The sequence below is a fragment of the Puntigrus tetrazona genome, chromosome 15, assembly GCF_018831695.1.
Source record: "Puntigrus tetrazona isolate hp1 chromosome 15, ASM1883169v1, whole genome shotgun sequence".
Lineage (NCBI taxonomy): Eukaryota > Metazoa > Chordata > Actinopteri > Cypriniformes > Cyprinidae > Puntigrus > Puntigrus tetrazona.
Genome location: NC_056713.1, coordinates 1,699,774 through 1,723,723, shown reverse-complemented (window position 1 = coordinate 1,723,723; position 23,950 = coordinate 1,699,774). Strand labels below are relative to the sequence as shown.

At 36.1% G+C, this 23,950-nt stretch overlaps 1 protein-coding gene across 2 annotated transcripts in view; it reads right to left on the bottom strand.

Annotated features, from left to right (window-relative positions):
- gbe1b (glucan (1,4-alpha-), branching enzyme 1b) overlaps window positions 1–23,950 on the bottom strand; it is a 118,454-nt gene that overhangs the window by 17,387 nt on the left and 77,117 nt on the right. For both annotated transcript variants that reach the window (XM_043258907.1, XM_043258909.1), the window contains exons 13-14: window positions 18,601–18,785; window positions 5,413–5,543 (exon numbers count right to left, since the gene is read on the bottom strand). In XM_043258907.1, the coding sequence (XP_043114842.1) occupies window positions 5,413–5,543; window positions 18,601–18,785 (316 nt within the window). The remainder of the gene's footprint in view (window positions 1–5,412; window positions 5,544–18,600; window positions 18,786–23,950) is intronic.

The following is a 23,950-nucleotide window of genomic DNA, read 5'->3' as shown; positions in this document are numbered from 1 at the left end:
GAAGGACCGCTGGACTCCGCGCTGATGACCTGAAGAAAATGCGTGCATGATCGCGATTGGGAAGAGGGTCGCGATGCTGTGCCTCTCTCGCGTTAGCCAAGGCGGTAATGGCGGTCTGTCCTTCGAGGGGCAAATGGGTCTTGGTATTCGGAGGTATCTGCGAGCAAATTTCAAAACATCATAGTGTATCATCTCCAGCTCTGTTTTGTATCTTTTTCTTGTAGCAAACATTGAGCGAATTCTACACTAGGTTCAACGAACACGCTGAAATAGGGCCTGAAACGGAAACTTTTGATTGGACGTGGTTGCCAAAACGTAGGACTATAAATAGTGTTAAAAACATTTGTGATTTTGCTCGTTTTTTAGTGAAACGCATCAGCACTGCAATTCGTGTAAAATCCGAGGTAAACAAAAAAATGCTCCCGGAAACTATAACTTAAAAAAAAAATAAATCAATAAATAAATTATTAATAACAATAATTAATAATAATTAATTATTATGACTTTATATTTTTATTAATTTATTTATTAAAATATTTTACAATTAACCATAATTTGTTACAGTATTTATTATACTATTACTATATATTAACTATTAGGAGACGTTTACGTGTAAATATATTGACACTCCACCATTTCAAAAGTTTGGATTAAGTAAAATATCTTTTTTCCACTCTCAACTTATTCCAAAACTTTATCTTTAAACTTAAAGAGTTTCTTTCTTCTTTTGAACACAAAAGATGATATTTGCTAATCGAACAGCCACCGATTGAAAAAAAAAATATTCCTCCCATATTTTTGGTTACCATCTTTCTACAAAATATATCTTATTTTGTCGTTCTTCAACCGAAACATCATGAGAGTCAGTGACAAAATTATCATTTTTGGGTGAACGGTCCCTTTAAATTTAAGGAGCTGCATAAAAATACCGTAGTATGTTTTCAGATATTTAAGAAACATGCTTATTTGAAGAACAAGGCTACAGTCAGTTATTCTCCTTTGAAAACGTCTACGTGGGCCTCTGTTTTGGTTTGTGAAACCCGCCCGCTATCGGTTTACCCAATCGTGTTTCGGAACCCCGGGTTGCCAGTTGACAGAAAACAGAGCGTATTTCATTTCAGTCATGGAAGCTGGCAAAGAAAGGGGTTTGAGCGGGAATCTGGCAACCAGTGAGTAGGAGGTTAAAAAACAAAATGTCTCCAATATTTTGAATTTGGACAGCAATACCTAGTTAAACCACTCGGTGTCAATCCTACATGCATCATTTCCAAATACATGCCGAGTTAAACTTTCCTATTCAAGAACCTTGATTAAATGTATTACAAAAACATGAATCACGGCTGTTTTCCCTATTAATAAAATGAATAAAGGAGCAGCAAATCATCACATGACACAAGTCAAATAAAATACGTTAAAACAGAAAACGTACTCACTTTAAATTTTACTGTACCTCGCCAACTTTTTTGTATAAAGACATCAAGCATCTTTAAATTGTAAAGCCTGCTGCTGTTTAGCCCGAGGACAAGCCCGTTACGGATTCAAGGAGGAATGCTGATATGCTTGAATTATTTAGAATGGCGTTCAGGTAAATGCCCCTGACAGATAATAGGAGAATGATGACCTGACACAATCACAGACACCTGTTGGCACGAAGCGTATCAGAGACACATCAGGCCTGACAGGATGTGCTTTCATGATGATACCCAACTGGGATTTACAATACTCCATCTTCTGAATGGAGGGAAGCACCTGAAGAACGCGCCCATCGAGAGCAGAGAACCAAAGATTGAGAGCAAAAAAAAAAAAAAAAAAAACACCAAAGCATCGAAGGTTTGAGCTCCTGTCAAAAGCTGCCGTCGACGGAATTTTAATGGCTGATGTTTGTGGCGGAGTGCTCAACTCGGGGGAAACTTTGTCTTCTCTTTTGGAAAAGAGAGAAAAAGTCTGAGGAACAAAACTGCTGCTTTTCCCGCTGAAAGGACACGGGAGAGACGTTTTAAGGCGTCGAAGTGCTTCGTGTCTCTCTTTAGAATCCAAATTCATGAGCATGTCCGCCTCCCCGAAGCTTTTTTTTTTTTTTTTTTTTAATGTTTTTACCTGTAGTAAAGTTTCAGTTTGCAACTCCACTTGTTTACAGAAATACGGCTTTTTGCAGCTGTCGTCTGATGAGACGGGAGCTCACGCCAAAGTGCGTTTTAATGCGTAAACAATAAACCAAAAAAAAAACCCTCATTCTGGCCCGTTTTACACGAGGTATCGAACGGAAGCGCAAACGGGCTCCAAAGTGTTTTGTGCTCCAGCGTGAAACGTTTGGCCTCGTTGGTGCTGTAAACACAAATGCGTCCTGATCTGTTCCAGGAAAAAAAAAAAAAAAAAAAAAAAAAAACACCTACTCATCTGTCACGCAAACTATTCAGCTTTACAAAGCTTTAAAAAGAAAAAAAAAAAAAAAAAAAAGCATCCAAGCCGAACATCTGTAGAAGTACAGTAACGTCTCAAGTCTGCCTAATGTCGAAAAGCAAGGACAAAAATAAGTGACACAAATGCACAAGTTCGACTCGAATTATGAAATATTAAGGTTGTGGTTTACAATTGATCAAAATAATACGATCAAATACAATTTTTTATCAACAAGTGAAGTGATCCATGGTTACATGAACAGACGTTAAAACAAAGAGTCAACTATTTATACTAATATAGAAGAAACAATGATTTTATTTTATTTAATAAGCATTCAAATGAATGAATAACATGAATGAATAAATGAATACATATTGAGGTTTTATTATTATTATTATTATTACTATACTATATTAGGTATTAGATGCTATATTTGGTGCTATATAGAGGTGTACCGTATTGCTCGCCGAAATCAGCTCATTATTATAACAGTAAAAAATCCAACAAATATAATATTTTGGTTTGTCTGTTTTAAATCGCAAAGACCACATGGTCATGGGAAGTGAGTGATTCATAAGATGAATACATTGAAATATATAATCTGATCAATATCTTGAGCTGTGGAAATTAAGTATGAGTCAGGGCCATTGAATTATTTGAAATTAATTATCAGTAATAACGCTAATTTTTATTAGCATTTATTTTATTTTATTTAATTTTTATTGTCTGAGCCTCAGACGCTGTGCCCACCGAACGTTGGCTAAACATCTGATGCATATGGCACACAAAAAAAACACTTTTGTGGAAACGACGGATTGGTTGAATTATGCAGGATTTTCGGAGACCTGATTCGTGGCAAAAAAAACACTTTTGTGGAAGTCGTCGACGGATTGGTTGAATTATGCAGGATTTTCGGGAGACCTGATTCGTGGCATTGAATCTTTAAAATACGAGAGTTTTATACGAGTTGTTACTGCGGTGACATTTCAACGCAAAGAAACGTGACACTCGACGAAACGCACTGCGATTGGTTGTTTGATGTGTCAGTTAAACGGCCTCAAGGGCGGGGCCTTGGCCAATGAAAGCTACCACGGATTCCAGTGAGCTAGCATTTTTGAAATATAACGCATCGTAATACATGGTATAATACATCAACCGCCATAAAATCAGAGGCACGATCAGACGTAAAATGTATGGAATCAAGGTAGGGTACTTTTGTATATAACAGCACTTCCACTGAAGCTCCCTGAACACACCATCTTCACTCTCACGCATCTAGAGATACCGTGTGTTATTATGACTTTATTCAACCCCCTTCCGTACCGTCAGACCACCGTGAGATAACAGAGAGAAATATGGACGCATACGCACAGATATATATGTGTGTGAGATGGTTGGGGTTTAATGAAAAAGCACTCTGGACTCTTTGGGTCAGACTTGTTTACCTCTTCTGACACAGAGTGGCACTTTCATCTGTCTTCTGCTCTAATTGGACGCTCTGCTTCGACTCTCATCTTTTGAGCGTGGTTACCTTACACACACACACACACACACACACACACACACGCTGAAACTCTACAGTGCAAAGCAACGTCCACAAGCTCAGGCGTTTACCTCTCCAGCGCATTTAAAATGACAGCTATTTCTGCGGCTTCTCAGCTGTTTGCATCTGAAAGCCGGGTCCTCCTCCAGTCTCCTGATAAAGAGGACACCCAAGTGAAAACGCTTCAGTGCAGCTCTGATGCAGCGGGGTTGCATGAGTGCGTGGCTAAACCCGCTGGCCACGCTCACGCTCTTTCATTTACTCAACGCTGCTGCAAACTTAAACCTCTGTAATGCCAGCCACATTCTGCACAATCAAAGCTATTGCTGCGTAGCGAAGGATCTTCACAAGACTTGCAGTAATTCATACAGACCACTTTACGGCGGTTTTTGCAACTAGTATAATATTTAAAATAAATAATTCAGAAGTTTCTCTGAACTATGGGTTTGAAATGACATGAGTATAAAGAGAGAGAGAGAGAGAGAGAGAGAGAGAGATGCTACTACTATTAATAATAGGGATTATTATTATTATTATTACTACAGTTATTATTATTAGCTGCAGTACTGCAGTGTAATAGTAATGATAATAATAATTATATCATAATATTTAGCACTATTACTATTATTATTATTAATATTGCTACAGCAGGATTACTATTACAGTTATTTATTATTTTCATAATTGTTATTTAGGGTATTAACTGCATCAGTGCTGTATTTCTGTAACACTAAAATATTTATTAATTGAATTAAAAATATATGGTTTGCAATCACTTAGCTTAAAAAAAATAATATAATTAAATTTATTTCGTGACACTATTTAAGATTTACTAAAGAATTGATATTAATTATGCATTTATCAACGTATAGTCACGTTATGTAAATGATCCCTTAATCATCACCTGATCACTCGTAAATTATTTACAGCTTAAACTACAAAACAAATAAAAATATGAACAAATCACTTATTCATCATTTGAAAGAATATTTTTTTTTGCATCATACGTTCATCCTTAACTAATCACTTGTAAAGGACTTATTAAATTAATTACAAAATGTACATAATTGCTAACGTATCACTTGTTAATCTCTTTTTGTAAATGATTAGTTCATCGTTAACTAATCATCATAAATGCCTTGCAGCTATAAAGTTATTATAAAGTCATTAAATAGTACAGCTATAAAGTTATTATAAAGTGTTACCTTACATTTCGCAAAAAGGGGCATAATATGTCTCTTTTAAGGTAACGTTTTAGTAATTTTGATATGCACTTTGCCATTTTTAGGTTTTGTTTTCCGTAATTTTGGCGATTTCAGTATCTATTAAGTATTTATTTCATCTAATATTTCTTATTGTATTTATTTTAGCTTTTTTTTTTTTTTTTTTTTTTTTTTTTTTTAATGAACTCAAACGATTTGTAATAGTTTGGGATTTGGTTGTGAGCTGGAGACGGAGCTGAAGGATACTTCCCCGGCGGGCCCACTGCCACTCTGTAGTTGCTGTAGCTGTTAGTTGGGTGGAAGTTAAAGATGAAGACGGCGTTGGCCCTCTCGAAGACGATCACCTTGTCTCCCTCGTGTTTGGCGCTGATGTAAGCCTACGGAGAGAGAGAGATGGAGATCAAAGATTGAGCACAGTGGGATCGCACGAGATCTGTGTGCTTTTAATCACACGTGTTCTGTTCCTCAGCCTCTGCATGTTTGATCTTTAGCGCTAACTCTGTGGTTCCCATCTGTACGGATATTGTTCAAAATCCCACAACTTTCCGTGCCCTGTGCATGAACCCGTCGCTAATCATCCCCGAGTTATTAAAACTCTGTTCTGTGAGATGGATTTTGAAAAAAACGTCTTACGGGAAGTGTCTCACTGCACTGAAGTTTCATGGTATGCAAGTTTCATTTGGGTAAAAGAACAGATCGAATGGGGGGGAAAAAAGCAAATAAAACATTTACAACAAATCAAATGTACCCCACGGTAAACTTTTTTTTAAAATCAATATTAAATGTAACACACAATAATAATTATATTGATATGTTAAACAGTGCAAAATAAATATTTCGGAGAAAACTAATGCACTCTTAAAAGTAAAAAAGTTAATTGTCATAATATTAAAATAAATTATATTATTTTAAATAATACTGACTCATACATGAAAGTGTTAAAGGAAGTCTCTCACTGCGCTAAATGTTCATGGTATGCAAAAAGCTTCTGTGTGGATTAAATAAAACTAAAAGACAAGGGAGAGACAATAAAAACTGAGAAATGATAATATATACAAATTGCTAGTATTACACAAAAAAGTTTGTTAATCGTGTATGCGTTTCTTATATGCAATGTTAAAAATAAATGAAAATTTTTGCCAAGTTTGACAAAACTTACAAAAATTATACAATTTTACAAAATGCATTAATTTTTTTAAAAATACATCAAATTAGTGTGAATTTAATACAAAAAGGATAGACATTCTTAAAAATAAATTAAGTAAAAGTATTTCTGTAACATATATACACACACACACACACACACACACACACATATATATATATATATATATATATATATATATATATATATATATATATATATATATTTCTTTTTTATTTTAGGTGCAGTATATTTGAGAAATGATGGCCAACTTATTTTCTGCAACTGTAAAATTTCATTCTAAATAAACATCAAGAAGCAAGAAGAATATTTTCAAAGGCAAAAAAAAAATCTTTCTCTCTACAAAACACAGACCCTTCAAACTACTCAAACTCCAACTCTTGAAATGTGGGAATGTTTTTTTTATCTGACTGAAATCCAGAGATGACACTCTTGGGGCAAAACTGCAGCTCACTGTCAGCAGCAGATGACTGCAGTGATTTAGCTGGTTTCCAGCAGAAAGACGAGTCTGTAACGTGCCATTACCAGAGATGATCAATGTCACTCTGCCCCACTATTTTTAGAGGTCCAGACCCTCAACCAATTTGGGAACTGAATACGAAAGAGAGATAAGAAGTGCTCTCGCTGAACAGATAAGATATCCAGATGAAGGAGGCAGAATTTAGGAAACATCTAAAGACTTATTTCTGCTATTATGCTTACCAGGATTAGAAATGTGCTTATTAATGGCCAATAATTGCTCAGTAGAATTGACTTTGACGGAACAGTTTATTTGGTTATTTAAAATTGGTCATTGGCCTAATATGATGACTAGCACAGTCTTTAGTCAGTGAGAGAACTTTCATGCTTCTGATTGGCCACTGCATTCATAAACTCAACGGGCACTTGTGTGATTGGTTAGAATGCTCAGCACTGCAGAAAAACTCATCACATTTCACTTTAAATGGGACGGGTGTAATGTATTTTGTTTAGTGCTGTCAAGCGAATGTTCAAGATTTATAAAATAATTATATGAATATAAAAATTATGTAAATAAAATGTATATGTATATATATATATATGTGTATATATATATATATATATATATATATATATATATATATATATGTGTGTGTGTGTGTGTGTGTGTGTGTGTGTGTGTAGAGAGCACTATTTGACATAACTTATACGAATATAAATATATACATGTAAATATTTTCAAAGCATATACTGTATTCTGTATGATAATAAATATACACAGTGTACACATTATGAAATTTATTTATTTTTATTCTGGATGCGATTAATCACAATTAATCCATTTCTTTGTGCTGGGGCATTTCTATAAACATAGTTTTACAAAAAATGCCACGAATAAGGAAAACCATCATTAACTTACCATTAAATATATTAACAATTCTTTCGGTTTTCTTTTTTTTTCAAACCACGGTTAATTTTCCTAAAGGTCGCAACCCTAATTAAGATCCATTCGAGCGCGCTGTAAGCCAGGAAACAGAGCCCAGTATTCAAGCAACCTCCAAATGTCCGTCTTTATCCGCGCCGATGTCTTCATTGGCTTTTAAAACGCGCTGCGAGCGACAGCTTCAACTGTGCGTTAGTCCAGCCTCACATTTTTATTGCCCCATTCATCAAAACGCCCTTTTTTTTATACCGGTTTGATTCAAGCACATGCGTTATCCTTTAAGCGCTTTCCTTTATTTGAAATATTTGCTATATATTCGATACATCTCGGAGCACGAATCCCCTATTAGTCGTTTGCACGGTACGAGGATCCGAGGGACGAGCGCATCCGATTCCAGCAGCCGTTCGTCATCCCGCGTAACCGTAACACGAGTCTTGCATTTTGGAGGAATTTACTGTAAACAGTCTAGATCTGAGGGGTTGCATTTTCATCGACACGGCTGGCACAAAAGCTGATCCTTTGAAGTAGACATATAAGTGAGGAGGTGAGGCAATGCTCTTCGTCGTCATGATATACCGGCGCCAAACCGCTGCACAGGAGATAATGTGTGTTATGGAGTGCTGGAACTATATCCCTTAGTGCACACGCAAACGGCTTTAGTGTTTTAATAGAGATTCCCATCACGTCTGGTTTCATTTCACAGCCCAAAGCACGCTTCCGAAACGCGGCGATCTCGACAGGAGGGACACGAGCGTCCTAAAAGCATTCTGAAAGTTTGCAGATTCTGTGAAAATTATTTGGAAAGATCCACATAAGCGCATTTTTTATTAATCGGCAGCACTTTAGTCGTTTCGGGCAATGGCATTTTAAGTTATTCGATTGGGAAGATATCGACCAAACATCATGCAGGACTCTTATGGTTTCTCGTTCGTTTTAACGATCCATATTACTTATTAAGGATCTTTAAAAAAAAAGAAATGTACAGTAAGGCCGTCTGAAAAAAAAAACTAATGCTATATTTTATGTGGCAATGTGTAAAAGGTTGTTAGTCCGAATTATTTCATTTACTCTAAACCTTTAAAAATGAAGTCAAACATCAATACATGATCGATTTTCTTGAAAACATTTAGGTTGTGCAGCATAATTATTTAGTGGATTGTTTTTTCACTTTTTGTACTGACTTTAAATTAGGTGAAAGTGTACACTACCATTTAAACCTTTTTTTTTTATTATTAAAAATGCATTAAATTGATCAAAAGTGACAATATATGGATTTTTAACATTACAAAAGATTTTTATTAATAATAATAATAATAATAGTAATAATAAATAAGTAAGATTTTGACCAGCAAATCAGCATATTAAAAGATTTTTGAAGGATCATGTGACAGTGACCCCAGTGAAAATTTAAATTCTGCTTTATACAAAAGAATATATTACATTTTAAAATATATTAAAAATGATTTAAAAATTTAATAATATGTGTAATAATGTGTAAAAATATTTCCGACTAGAGTACATTTAAACACAAATAAAAATAAAATAAAATAAATATAATTGAAAATAAAGTAACCACGCATTAACATGGTTTTTCTATAGCATAATAATAATAATAATAATAATAATAATAATAATAATAATAATAATAATTAATAGCCATTTAGCTTCACAATGGTATTTGTGTGATTATAGCAGTTCTATTCAATTTGTTTCATTTGGGGGCCGGATGATCAAATAGAAATTTTGAAGGGGCTGAAGGGGCGGGTGGACGTCCCTATCTCTTTCTGAGGAGCCTATAAAACTACAAATTTAATTTAAATGCATATTCAGCAGTAAAATCCTTAATATTATCAACACCAACATCCATAAAAGGTCAACATTAGTGCTGTCTGCGAATCGATCAAAATAAAAAACTGAAAATGTAATTATTCACACATTTGTCTGCAATACTGATGTCTCTGTTAAATTAATTCCCCCTCAGTTCTAGCCGTTAATTCAATTCAATACAACTTAAAGCCATTATTTTTTACATTTTGTATAGGTTCTGAAAAATAACATTTTTAACTTTCAATTAACTTTTAGGCCGTTTGCTCGCAAGAGTGCTTCACCACCGCTCGACCATGAGCACAATTCATGCCAAGACCCCTAATATTAATGCATCCATATTTAGCAAGAATTCACATGATAGAAATATTTGGCTAGCTTATGGAGAAGGAACACTCAAACCAGAAAGAAGTCTACAATGACGGACAGGAGCGGGAAGTTAGTTTATTCCTTGTAGAATACATTCGGGTGAGAGCATTATTTAAAAAGGCACACCACTTATTCTATTACAGCGCCATCTCCTGCATCCAAATTTGAACGAGTAGTTATGAAACGCAGCGATCCATATTTTGCACACTAATGCTTCAATAAGCTACTCTGAAACTCTCCTGTTATTTATTTTTGTAATAAACGCAGAGATGTTAGTAAGCGAAAACCGAGTGATAAGAATCGAACCTCACGCGTAGTTCAGAAAACTAGCCCGAATTGGGCTTGGAATAGAGTTTATGCAAATATTTGATTCTAATTATTTAAAATGCCTTGAGTTAAAACTCTATTATTAGTCACACACGACTGCTGATTTTGGAGGATTTCACAGGATGCAGAGGAAACTTTTTGCCCCAAGGGTACGGACCCCGCCGGCCCTCTCCAACCACCCTTAACATTTCGATGACCTTCAGGAGGACCGCGGGGTTTATTTGTATTCTGTGTTCTATTAAGTTAGCCGGTTATTTGACTTCCACAGTTACTCATTCGTGACTAAACACTCATTTGCTCAGGGCTCAAATGTAGAAACCTATCTGACAGAACTTTGGAAACCCTTGATGAATTTTACACCTTTTTATTTTTTTTGAGTTATGATAGTTATAAAGAGCTAAGTACTATAAACACAAGTACTGTAGCCTTTCTTCCTGAAAGGAGTAGTTCAACCAAATTGAAAATTCACTCGCCCCCCCCAGGAAATCGAACGTTTGTTTGGTTTTTGGAAATGTATCATCACATGGCTTGCTCACCAATTCTGTAGATCCACTGAAGTGAATGGGTGCCGTCAGAAACAGCTGATAAATGCAACACATAATAGTCGTCAAGTAATCCACACCACTCCAGCCCTGCAATTAATTTCTAATAATAATAGTCCATAATTCATAATAACGCTAAAAAAAACATTAATTCAAAATATATTGGTTGTGGCCTGTTTTCACATGCTTTATCTGTGTATATTTCTCTCCGGTTCAGACAAGATGACTCCGTTTCAGCTAACTACATAGCAGCAACTCAATGCATTTAGGCATGTAGCCATGGTCAAGACGATCTGCTGCAGTTCAACCCGAGCATGAGAACGGGGAAGAAAGGTGATTTAAGTGACTTTGAACGTGGCGTGGTTGTTGGTGCCAGACGGGCTGGTCTGAGTATTTCCGAAACTGCTGATCTACTGGGATTTTCACGCACAACCATCTCTAGGGTTTACAGAGAATGGTCCGAAAGAGAGAAAATATCCAGTGAGCGGCAGTTCTGTGGGCGCGAATGCCTTGTTGATGCCAGAGGTCAGATGAGAACGGCAGGACTGGTTCGAGCTGATAGAAAGGCAACAGTAACTCAAATAACCACTCGTTACAACCGAGGTATGCAGAAGAGCATCTCTGAACGCACAACACGTCCAACCTTGAGGTGGACGGGCTACAGCAGCAGAAGACCACACCGTGTACCACTCATGTCAGCTAAGAACAGGAAACTGAGGCTACAATTCGCACAGGCTCACCAAAATTGGACCGTAGAAGATTGGAAAAACGTTGCCTGGTCTGATGAGTCTCGATTTCTGCTGTGACATTCAGATGGTAGGGTCAGAATTTGGAGTCAACAACATGAAAGCATGGATCCATCCTGCCTTGTATCAACGGTTCGGGCTGGTGGTGGCGGTGTAATGGTGTGGGGGGTATTTTCTTTGCACACTTTGGGCCCAATAGTACCAGCATCGTGTCAGCACCACAGCCTACCTGAGTATTGTACCATGTCCATCCCTTTATGACCACAGTGTACCCATCTTCTAAAGGCTACTTCCAGCAGGATAACGCACCATGGCATAAAGCATGAATCATCTCAGACTTGTTTCATTAATTAATTAAGTGGTGTAGATTACTTGTGGATTACTGCAATGTTTTTAGTAGTTGTTTGGACGCTCATTCTGACGGCACCCATTCACTGCAGAAGATTCAACTGGTGAACAAGTGATAGGATGCTACATATCTCCAAATCTCTCTTGATGAAGAAACACACTCATCTACATCACGGATGAACACTCATCATTCTTTTCTAAAGAGAAAACTTTTAGCAAATTTTCATTTTGGGGCGAACCACTCCTTAAAGTGAATACTTTATGGCAAGCATCCATATTCTCAAGTCAAGTAAATTGGGTCAATGCTGATTTCACATCGACTCCAAATCTCAAAAACAGATGTAAACAAACTATTTCTGAAAATCTGTGAAACTAGAGCACTTGAGCTGCTCGTGTCTAGACATATTGTATGTGTCCTGCTGTGTGCAGTAGTGGACAGGCTGTAAATAATATATGACTGGCCCTCAGCACAGAAAGACAGGAAGAGAGAAAAAGAGAAATAGACACAGGAGCAGGTATGAGTTACTGAACAGCGCTCCTGTTTGTGGCTCAGCGGGCGCTCTGTATGATTGTAGCTGCACGTAAACAGCGCTCGGCTAAAATCACAGCTTTAGTCTTTAGAAGCCTGCTGAGAAACTGTTTCAAATTAGCGGGCGGCCCGTGCAACCGGCTTTTCAACTAAAGTCCCCTGCAGGGCTGGAGGATATATTGAAAATTGATGATACAGTCTTGTGATTTCTGCTGGAGATATCAAATGCGATGAAGCTAATAAAGCCACGTATAGTGAATGCTGCAACGTTTTTAATTACGCTATAGATTATCTAGCTTTGTGATGGTTCCCTGCCTCGCACGAAACTAGAGCTTTTGAGAGCCTTGAAAGGAATGTTTTTTTTTTTGGAAATAGGCTCACTCTATAAGTTAACCAAGTTAATAAGTTGGGTTTACCATTTAGGAATCTATTCAGGCGAACTTTACGCGTAGCTTAGCATAGATCATTGAATCCAATTAGACCAGTAGCATCGCATTCAAAAATGACCAAAGAGTCGGCCTAGAAAACCACAACTTTTCATTTTCTGCCCGACTTAGTGCACGATATAACTACAGAGGAGTCAAGTTTCAAATAGTAAAAAATATCGAAACGCTATGGTCATTTTAGAATGCGATGCTACTGGTCTAACTGGATTCAATGATCTATGCTAAGCTATGCTAAAAATGCTAAATGAATATTTAAAACCTTGAATGTTAAGTTGGATTAATCGTCATTTTTATTAGTAATTATTTATGTAGTATTTTACTGTGTACTTTTTTCATTTTTAGTATTCATTATTTATATGGTCGCTCTGCTTATTTATACACGCATGCATAAGCAGAAGCACACAAAAGATTATTATTGCGTAGACAAAAATAGATAGGCCTGTCGCAATAATCAATATATCGACTTATCACAATATATGTACTTATTCATTTTTGGTGTTGCAATATATCGCCCATCCGATATTTAGATACTTACTTTCTATGATCTAAATATTTTTAAGAATTAAATGTTTATTGTCAATTGAAAGTGTGTAGGCCTACTTGCATTATTATGCCGTTATACTACGATTATAAATTTAGTAGTGTATAATGACAATAATATTATTTATGGGGCACAACAAAAAGTTTTGCCTACAGATAGACATTGCAGGTATAAGAATTAAGTCCGCACACGCGCGATTATCGTCAACGTTTAGTTCCTTGTGACTAAACAAAAGGAGCCAAAGTGAGTGTGTGTACCGACGTTCAAAACAGCAGGCATAAAAGTGTCATTTAAAAACCAAAAAAATACCTCTGGATCGGTTTTTATGGTTTGACGTGCTGCAAGAAAAACTGTCCGAAAAGAGATTAGCGCTTTTGTTTCGAAAATTGCTTGGGTATGAACACAAAGGCGCATTGAAAAACACCTCGATAAAACGCAGACGATTAGCACGTACGAGAACGTCCCGGTGTGTACGAGGCTTTAGACTCCCAAAAAAACCCCTCCTTTGTAAATATCGATTCCGCCATGGCACGAGCGCAGCTGCTTGATTTTCTGATTTTCTAGATAGCGGTAAATTGTGTACGATGCGTCTCGGGCTTTAAAGGGAACGTGAGATGAGAGACTGACCAAAACACACCCTTTACTCGAAGTGTGGTTGGTTTCAATGAAACTGCAAATTCATTCTTGGCCACTGGGTGTTGCGCTTCTGGAGCGTTACACGTATTGGTTTCCCAGGTAAACAAAGCAGCACTGAGCTCACAAACGCTGCTTTATCAGACATCGCAGGCATGACGAAATGAAAACGAGATCCGTCGGACCAATCACCAGAGATTAGCGTCACGCAAAAGAGGGGTTTTCAAAAAATTCATCATTGAGAGAATTTGGGGGTCACTGAGCAAATAAGGTAAAAAACAGATGGGGACTCCCCAAACCAAAATATGAACCGGTCACAACTAGTGTTGAGGGTAACTCGTTGCAAGGAACTCAAGTTACGCATTACTGTTTAACTTACAAGAAAATCTTATCTTAATCTAATATTACTTTTCCAAAAAAGTACTTTTTCACCATATATTTTCTGACAAGTTTCCTGTCTCCATGTTGGGAGAAATAGAAGCACAGAGACTACTAAAAAGTACAAAAAAAAAAAAAAAAAAAAAAAAGATTTAGTATTCATCAAAATGAAACTGCAAACTCAGAATATGACACATTTAATTAAAAAATTATGTTAAATAAATTCATCTAATCCCATTTTATTAACCGATGTCTTTGCTGCTGACCTTTGATGATCCAGCTCAACCGTACTAATAAGCAAAAATTAATTTAGATAAGCTAAAAATTGTGCCTCTTTTTTTTAATATTGCTATTACATTGAGTGTTGAACCTACTTCTCGTACATTCTCCTGTACGGATGTTAATTTACTCTTCCTTCAGACTGAAGTTTATTCATTACACATTTTGGCACAAAAGGGTTTTTCATTTTGCTTAAAAAAGATGAGCACTGCACAAGTAAACTAAAGCATTACTTATCATAAAAAGTAACGTAATTAGTAGTAACGTAATGCATTACTTTTAAAAGTAGCTTTGGACCAACACTGGTCATAACCCAGTGGCACTTTATGACAACAGGGACAACCCTTTAAGGTCACGTGCTGGCCGTTTTTTTCCCGCCATTAATCTAGCAAAATTGGATCAGACACATCCTAAGTGCTCCTGTGTCTTGCGCTTAAGACCTTCGATCATTTTTTCTATCACCGATCAGATTCCTTTTCTATTTCAACGTATTTTATTCCTCTGACCCAAAGCTGCATTTTCAGCATCGTTAGTTTGCGGCATCGGATAATTCTTCAGAAATCATGTCAACATTCAAACATGCAGTTTGAATGTTAATTCAATTCCATGCCGCGAATGCCGAATTAAAGAAACAGATGAGGAAATGAAGAATTCTGTTCACGCACGCGAGCGCTCTTCTCGCTGGAGCGATACTTTGTTAGCACTCTGTCAGCTGCTGTAGAGAGAGAGAGTTGGGTGTCTGAGTGGGTGCCAAGGTTTTTACTGTCGATTATCTACCCTGGGAAAAGACAAGGATGATACACAGCAATTACAAACGCTCAGACACCCAAGACGTGCTCAAAGCTCAACTCATCTTTTCTAAAAGCCTCTCATTAGAGTCGTCGGAGCTCGTTTGCTCTCCCAAACTAAAGGGAACAGAGGTTACAGGTGAGCACTTTTAAACAGAACGTGAGAATAATGTTATCAATATGATGAATTGCATAATAAGAACAAATTTCAGCCAACTTTTCCTATTACAACTATTTTATACAGTATCAATTAACTGGTTTACCAATTTTTATATTGTTAAAATCTTTTTTCTCTCTCTCTTTTTTTTTTTATTCCTAATTTTTTTTTCATTCCTAATTTTCATTTATTTGAGCTATGTATAAATAAATAAAATAAAATAAAGGTTGATCTGATTGTACTTTAAATTATTTGTAAAATAATAATAATAATAATAATAATAAAAAATGCTGAAAAAAATATGAAAAATCCATTCAGAATGTTAATAAAAAAAAAATACCTATCTGAATAAAACTAGTATCTGCTTTATTAGCTGAATTATACTAAAACAGCACATATATTTAAAATCATATTTATATAGAATTAATAATCTACCAGATTCTATTTAGATTTTTTTTGTACAATGTATTTCACCATTGTTCCATTAAACAGTTAAATGTTGTACTGACTGCACATTTTCCCCTGCATATTAAAATGATGCATGATATTATAATTTTAGATCTACAGTATATATATATAACCAAGCATGTGGAGGTATTATAACAGGTTCAGTTCCTTAAATTTCATTTACATTCTCACATTCAGATGAGGTTCGCGCACAATTTCTTCTCTTTCTTTTCCTTGCCGTGTGCTGTTGAGGCCCAAGACGTTCTCATGTATCATTAAAGCACCAGATTTGGGAGGAATGGGGATTTTTATCGAACTACAGACTTAAACTTCAGTCTCTTTCCTCACACAAAGCTATCGTATGACTTCAGAAGATTTGAAAAGCAGCGCCCAAGTTTTATACGGATTACTGCTATGATACTTTTATGTGACTTGACAGTTATACACATCCTCTCATCCCTCGTTCTTGCGTTCCACGGATGAAACGAAACTTATACGGCTTTCATAAAGGGTGAGAAAATAATGAGTTTTCTATTCATTTAGCACCGCTTTTTATTTATTCGTTTTTTTGCACATTTTAAAAGCTGTTTTCTATTGTTTAAATGTATTTAATGCACCGCAGAAAGTCAAATCTGATTTGAGCTTGAAAAAAAAATTCTCGCCTTCTCTTTCGAACATGATCGCAGTCCTCATCTAAAACAAGGTGGCAAGGTCAAAGCGAGACAAGGTGAGGCAGGTGTAAAATAGGCTGCGGATCACAGGAGGAAGTGAATCATTTACACAGTCTGCCATCTAATCCCAGCCAATTCCCTTCATTTGCACGATCACCTTGCTGCCGGTCAAACTGACACGAGCACACCTGAGAGAAACAGACAATGGAACTCTGGGCAAGGGCACTATAACTAAGACTGTTACCAATCACTTTTGATAATTAAATATTGACAAATATAGTACGTAGCAAAAAATTAAATATACATAGACTACTAGATGAACATAAATATAAATTAATTAATAAAATGGTGTCTGCCAGGCACATATTTTATAGAAAATCATGTGTCGTATGAGGGGAACAAATTATATTTTATAGATCCAGACTATGATTTTCAAACAGATCATTTCTATAATGTTTATATCGGTCTTGCATTTTTTAAAATCTGATTTTAAATGTTGTATAGTGTGTTCTGGCCTTAAATGTAAAAAATAATTTGAAAATGATTAAATATTAAAGAAAAAATGCATTAAAACTGAACAGTAATACAAAATGGTAGATGAAATCAACAGTACAAAAAACATATACATGTGTGTGTGTGAAAAAGTATTTACTATTCACTCCATTTTTTTTTTTAAATATGGCACATGATATGAAGGATTTTTTCATATTCTTTCTGTATTTAGAATTTTACTCTTAATTGTGTTGTGTTTAAGAGTTAATAGACATGACTGTAAAATTACAGCATAATGTCTTTATAGTGTACTTATAATTAGTTACTGAGAGAATGTTATTAATTATATATTAATATTGCTATTGGCTTGTAACATTACCGGTCTATCTGGAATTATCCCATTTAATCAGACTGTAAAAAAAACAACTATAGTAAATAAATTAAAATGAAACCTGAAAAAATAAAAATAAAAGCTAATTCAAAATATAAATGAATATTCCAATATATAGTATCTAAATAATACTTAATAAATAAATAACTAGATGGCATAAATACCAAAATTCACACCGTTTCGTACGTACAGGTCTGTCATGACCAAATAAACGCATTAAACGTTTTATGTTCAAGGCCACCAGAAAGATATGAGATTGAAACATTCAGAGAAACCCCATCCACTTGAAATCACATTGAATTCATCCATCAAGCAGTCCCACGTCAAAAGGACGATTTAGACTCAAATCTCAAATAACGAACGTATTGTACAAAATCAGACAGGCTTCGGTTTTTTGTGACATCCCCACGAATGCCTTGTCCAACAGTAAGCGCATTACCGCAAAACATTTGGTTTGTTTTTTCTGAACCGAGCAATTATTTTCTGTCCTTCGTGACTCAGCTCCTGTCAATAGAGTTTGTTGTATTTATCTGGAACATTCTTTAAAGACAAGCTGCCACTTCCTTCCATCTTTCACTCCTTCACGGCCGGCAGCAGTAAATCAGTCCGTTCATAACTTTGAATCACATCGACGAGCCGGATTGTTTTCCTCGGCTAATAATTCATATACGGATTGTCCATATGGCAGAGCGAAAATTAGTTTAAAAAGCGCCTGAGTAATGAGATTGCGGGGCTGGTTAGGGACTGATAGTTGTTTTAGTCAAATGGCAGATGTTCGAAAAAAAATAAAAGACTTTTATGCTGCACATAAAGACGGAGATGGTGGAGTGAGGACATGGGAGCTGATATAAAGCAAGCTAAACTCTGGTGATATACGCACAAGAGTTTGTCTGATGAAGGAAGAAGAGAAAGTAATTTTTACTGGAACTGGGAAGCAAGACAAGGTATATTTCTCTCACCGGGGGAGCCGCCAGCCAGCCGTACTTGTCCTCCGTGCGGTTCATGTCTCGGTCGAAAACGTACAGCTGCCGGTAACGGAGGTGATCCATGTCCACAAGGTTGAACTGCCGCCGGGCGTAATGATAACTCTCATTGTTGCCGACTCGGGGAAAATCCAGCCATTCCGGATGACCAAACTCATTGCCTGCAATTAAACGCAATACAGACTGAAGAAACATGCTTCAAAAGATTCTCATTGTTGACTACGTTGGTTTAGGTTTCTGACAGAAATAAAGTTTCCTTTTTTGCACCTGCAAGATGAAAGTTTTCAAATGAATAGCTTACCCAAAAATGAAAATTTCAAGCTGTTTTGGGTTCACCGTCGATTTCCAAAGTAGGCGATACATTAGATATATTAGGCTTGGTGTGATAGACGGTGTTGGCGGTGATACCGCCGCTAAGCCGCATCACCGCTTGCGTCACTTGCCCACCGTGACACCATTGTAAATTTTTTTTTATTACTAATAAAAATGATTTAGTTCGGTGAGAGAACAAGCAATTAAAACAAAGCAGTTTCCCAGAACTCTACGTGGCACATTCTCTATATGTACCCATTTAATCTCAAAACTCAAATTCAAACTAATCAAAAGTGCTTTTTGCCGATATATCTGCGTAAGAAAAATACGTAATTTATAAACGATGATAGTTTCCGCTGTCATACACGCATTGACGATAGAGTGGCTCATCTATTTAATGATAGATAGACTTCAAAATGTTTTGAACTTTAAAATCTCAACCCTCATTCAATGCCATTACATTGCTTGGAAGAGCCAGGACACTTTTTATCACATGTGTCCGAAAGCAGAAAGTCATATACACCTAGGATTGTTTGGGCTAATTTTAATTTTTGGATGAACTATCCCATAAATACTATTTCATAAAAAAAAAAATAAACAAATAAATACACCAGTATTCCTCTGATTTGCAGGATTTCTGAAGGATCATGTGACACTAAAGACTGGAGCAATGACGCTGAAAATTCAGCTTTGCATAGCAAGAATATATTACATTTTCAGATACTTTGTAACAAAATCGCCACAATAGTACTGCTTTTTTACTGTATTTTGATTAAAAATGGTTTTGGTGAGCAATAATAAATAATGCATAGAAACTCTGTCACACACACACACACACACACACACACACACACACGTTTGTTTTATGGTGACATTATACAGGTATAATGGTTTTTATATCGTAAAAACTGTATTTTCTATCCGCTTACCCTAAACATAAAACTACTGGCAATTTTACTTTTTCAAACACTTCATTCAAATTTGTACTAATGTACCTGAACACACACACACACACACACACACACACACACACATAGCAGTATTATGTACCTTCTACTCCAAAAATAACTTTTCCTCCAAAAACTCTTGTTAGTTTGACAGCGCCAAGATGGCCGTGTCCTTTTCTTCCTGATATCAGCATTCAACGTTTAATTGAAAATTCTGATCTTTCAAAAGGTCACCTCTGAAAAAGTACCAAATTTGAGTTTCAAATCCCCTGAACAATGCCCGTGAGCAAAGAGTCGTCCAGTAACCTGCCCTCGCCCAGAACGAACCTTTCCCTCTCAAAGCACCTCCTGCAGCGAATGTTCACTTCAAACCCGCCGCCATTATCAAACCAAGACAAGAGAAGTGTACAGCTTCAAGATCTATTCCCAGTGTGTGTTTTTTTCAGTTTAGTTTCTAACAAACGAATGAATGCTAAATGAATCTGCGGGGTCTTTATTCGCAGCATTTCTGAAAGAACAGAGAGAAACGCCACAAACACACAGGCATAATGAACCGGGAGACGAAAGGATAGGACTGAATAATGCATTATGAAACGCAAAATGACCTTGTCTGAGGGTTAAGTAACAGGAATAGAAAGGATTGCCTTTTGATGTACCACTTTTTATGTCTCTCAAAGCACTATAGAATAGGAGAAATTGCCAAGATTGTCCACCAGATTTAAGTAAAGGCCTATATTATATCTTATATAACCATCTCGAAGGTCCAAAATAAACTCTCATTCAGTAGTCAACAACAACCGATAGAACTGTTATGTAACATGTATTTAAAATATACTAAGTAACAACAGATAATATTATATTTTCTAACATTTTCTTTTAAATGCATTTTAACCCATATTCTTTACTCGGTGAAACCACATATCATAAAAGTATACATTTATATAAAAGTGTGTGTGTAAAAGTTGGTGTTTTTTTTTTTTTTTTTAGAAAATGTTTACAAATATGTAGAGCCATAAATATTTGTAGCCATTTTTTAAATATAAACAGTAGATAAAAATGGTAACACCAGAAATGGTATCATTATACACACACTTTATATATAAAAACACTTTTGTTTGGACACTTGATTGGAATATAATATGATCAATAATTGAAATAAACATTTTAAACATTTTAGAAATATAAACATAAGCTCCAAAAATGTTATTGTAGCAAAAATTCTTATTGTTATTAAAACGCTGTTATTATTATTATTGCTATATGTTATTCTTATGGTTATTAAAACACTGTTATTATTATTAAAACATTAAAGTAGCATAAAAATATTACGATTTCTATCTGAAAAAATGACTAAAAAAACCAAACATACAAATGCTAACAGAAATGTACAAAAAAAACCAAAAACTAATTTTTACATATTTTTGGTGTGTCTTTTTTAGAAATACTGTTTGTCTGTCTCTGTTTACTGCTATTTTTCATAACCTGAGAGAGGCTGACAGTCTCAACATTAGTGACTAACAGCAAAAACAAAAAAAAAAAGCAAACAAAAAACCCCTCAACAAAAGTGCATGTGATCGGAGCTGCGTCTAACAAAACAAAAACGCAGCTAACTACCGTATTACGCCGCGCGCATAAATATTTAGTCATATCATACGTTAACTGGCCTCTGCCGCCAAACACAATGGAGTCTTTGACAGGATCACAACGGCGGGGTTTCAGCGTTTTCCAGCCGTCCGAGGGCACGATGAGCTCAGCCGCCGGAGCAGATGGCAGAGGAGATCACAGGCCGGCCTGGAGACGAGAGCGAGCGAATGCATTTGCAAGCCGAGCGTGAGCGCTGGAATAAAAGGCAAAGAGAGCGTTGTGACAGTCTTGTCAAGCGGAGTGATGAGATAATGAATCCGTCATCAGCTGACAAGACAACATCATAAAACAACAGTTGGGTAATTGAATTCCGAGGAGGCGCTTTGACAAGCGAGAGAACGGAGGCACAACAATGGTGATGAGGTAAGTTGTTTATTCAGAGCGAGAAGGAAGGAGACAAGAAGATGGAAATAAAAATGGATGCCTGGACGAGGTGTGGAACGGACGAGGAATGACAGAGCTTTCTAATGAAATAAATTACGCGGCTGTAAAAGAAGCGTCAAAGCACAGGCGAACGGGGAGGAAGGACGTGGAGAGGATGGCCCGGGAGATGTTCAGATGATCAGAGATGTGCAAGACCACACGCAGTCGACAACAAAACTTTCAACCCAGCTCCAAGACGATATGAACGTGTCATAATCAAACTATTTGATGTCAATTCAGCTAAACAACTACATTTATTTAATATATTTTATAAGTGGAACATTATTAAATATACCAGTAACAATACGACTGTAATTTAAATCATGTAATGCAATACAACATAATATTTAGAGAACATAATAAATATAGAATATATTAAAAATAAATAAAAATTGAGGGGTTGTAATAATGTAGCCAAGAAGCATTATTATATCATACTATACTATATTATATTACTTCCATATACACTTGACACTCTAATACTAGCACTCCCTATTCTATTTTTTATATACTTTTTTCCTTTTTATTTATTAAAAATACCCTGTAAAACTTAAGTTCTGTATTCTTTGGACTCGTTTTCTTTTTATTTATTAAAAACAAACACACCCTAACACTGTTCTCTATTCTTTTTCTGTTCTATCTATCTATCTATCTATCTATCTATCTATCTATCTATCTATCTATCTATCTATCTATCTATCTATCATTTTTGTTTGCTTTCGTCATCCTCATTTATTCAAAGTCTCTTTGAATAAAAATATTTGCTTAATGACTAATGCTCATGTAAATGCATATTACAAAAAAAATTGCAACTTATTTCAAAAAGGAACATATATTTAAGATTAATTATATGCAAAATAAAACATTTGAAAAGTTTTTATGTTTTAATCTTGATGGTTAGAGCTTATGCAGCTCATAAAAATCTAAATCAAGTATCTCAAAATATTAGAATATTTATATTTGAGTTTGATTAAATGACTATTCCTACTGTAGAAATTCCAGGTATCTCTTGTTCTTTGATGTGAGAATAACGGGGGAAGACTTCTGACCTAGCAATGGTCCAGAAGACGATCATTGACCTCCTCCACAAAGAGGTTAAGTCACAGAAGGTCACTACTGAAAGAGTGCTCTATCAAAGCATATTGAATGCAATGTTTACTGGAAGGAAGAAATTGGGTGGGAAAAGGTGTTCAAGCAACAGGGTTGACCACAAGCTTGAGAGCCGCTTCAAACACTTGGGAGAGCTTCACAAGGAGTGGACTGAAGCTGGAGTCAATTCATCGAGAGTCTCCAGGCTCAGACGTCTTCAGAAGAAGAGCTACCAAGACACTTCTGAAACAGAAACAACACCAGAAGCATCTTAACTGGGCTGAGGAGAAAAATATCTGGAGCGTTACTCAGCAGTCCAAGGTCCTCTTTTCAGATAAAGTAAATTTTGTATTGCATTCGGAAATCAAGGTCTCGAGTCCGGAGAGAAGACTGGAGAGGCGCAGTGCAAGACCAGTGCAAGGTTTCTGAAGTCGGTGATGGTTTGGGCTGCCGTGAAATGTTTCATCAAGTTAAACGTCAATGCAGGCTCCCGTCAGGTGATTTTGAAACACTTTCTGCTTCCATCTGCTAAAAAAAAAAAATACTTTGTGAGGATGCTGACCATGACATTGCTGTGCTTGACTGGTGAGCAAACGTGTCTGACCTGAACCCCAAGTGGACCTGTGGTGCATGTTCAAGAGAAAGATGAGAAACAGTGGATCCACAGACAAGCTGAAGACAGAAAAGCGCCTCAGCAGAGAAACGGACTGATCGCTTCCTCTCGCTCCTCATTGACACTGAAGTTGGCGTTAAAGGAGCCACGAGCAAATGTTGAGCGCAGAAAGGAACATACTGTGAGAACTTGAACTTTTCTGCTTTGCAGATCCTTTTATTTGTTTATTTTAAATAGATTTTAGGTAAATATTCTAAGATTCTGAGATGCAGAAATGAGATTCATTAAAATAAAAAAA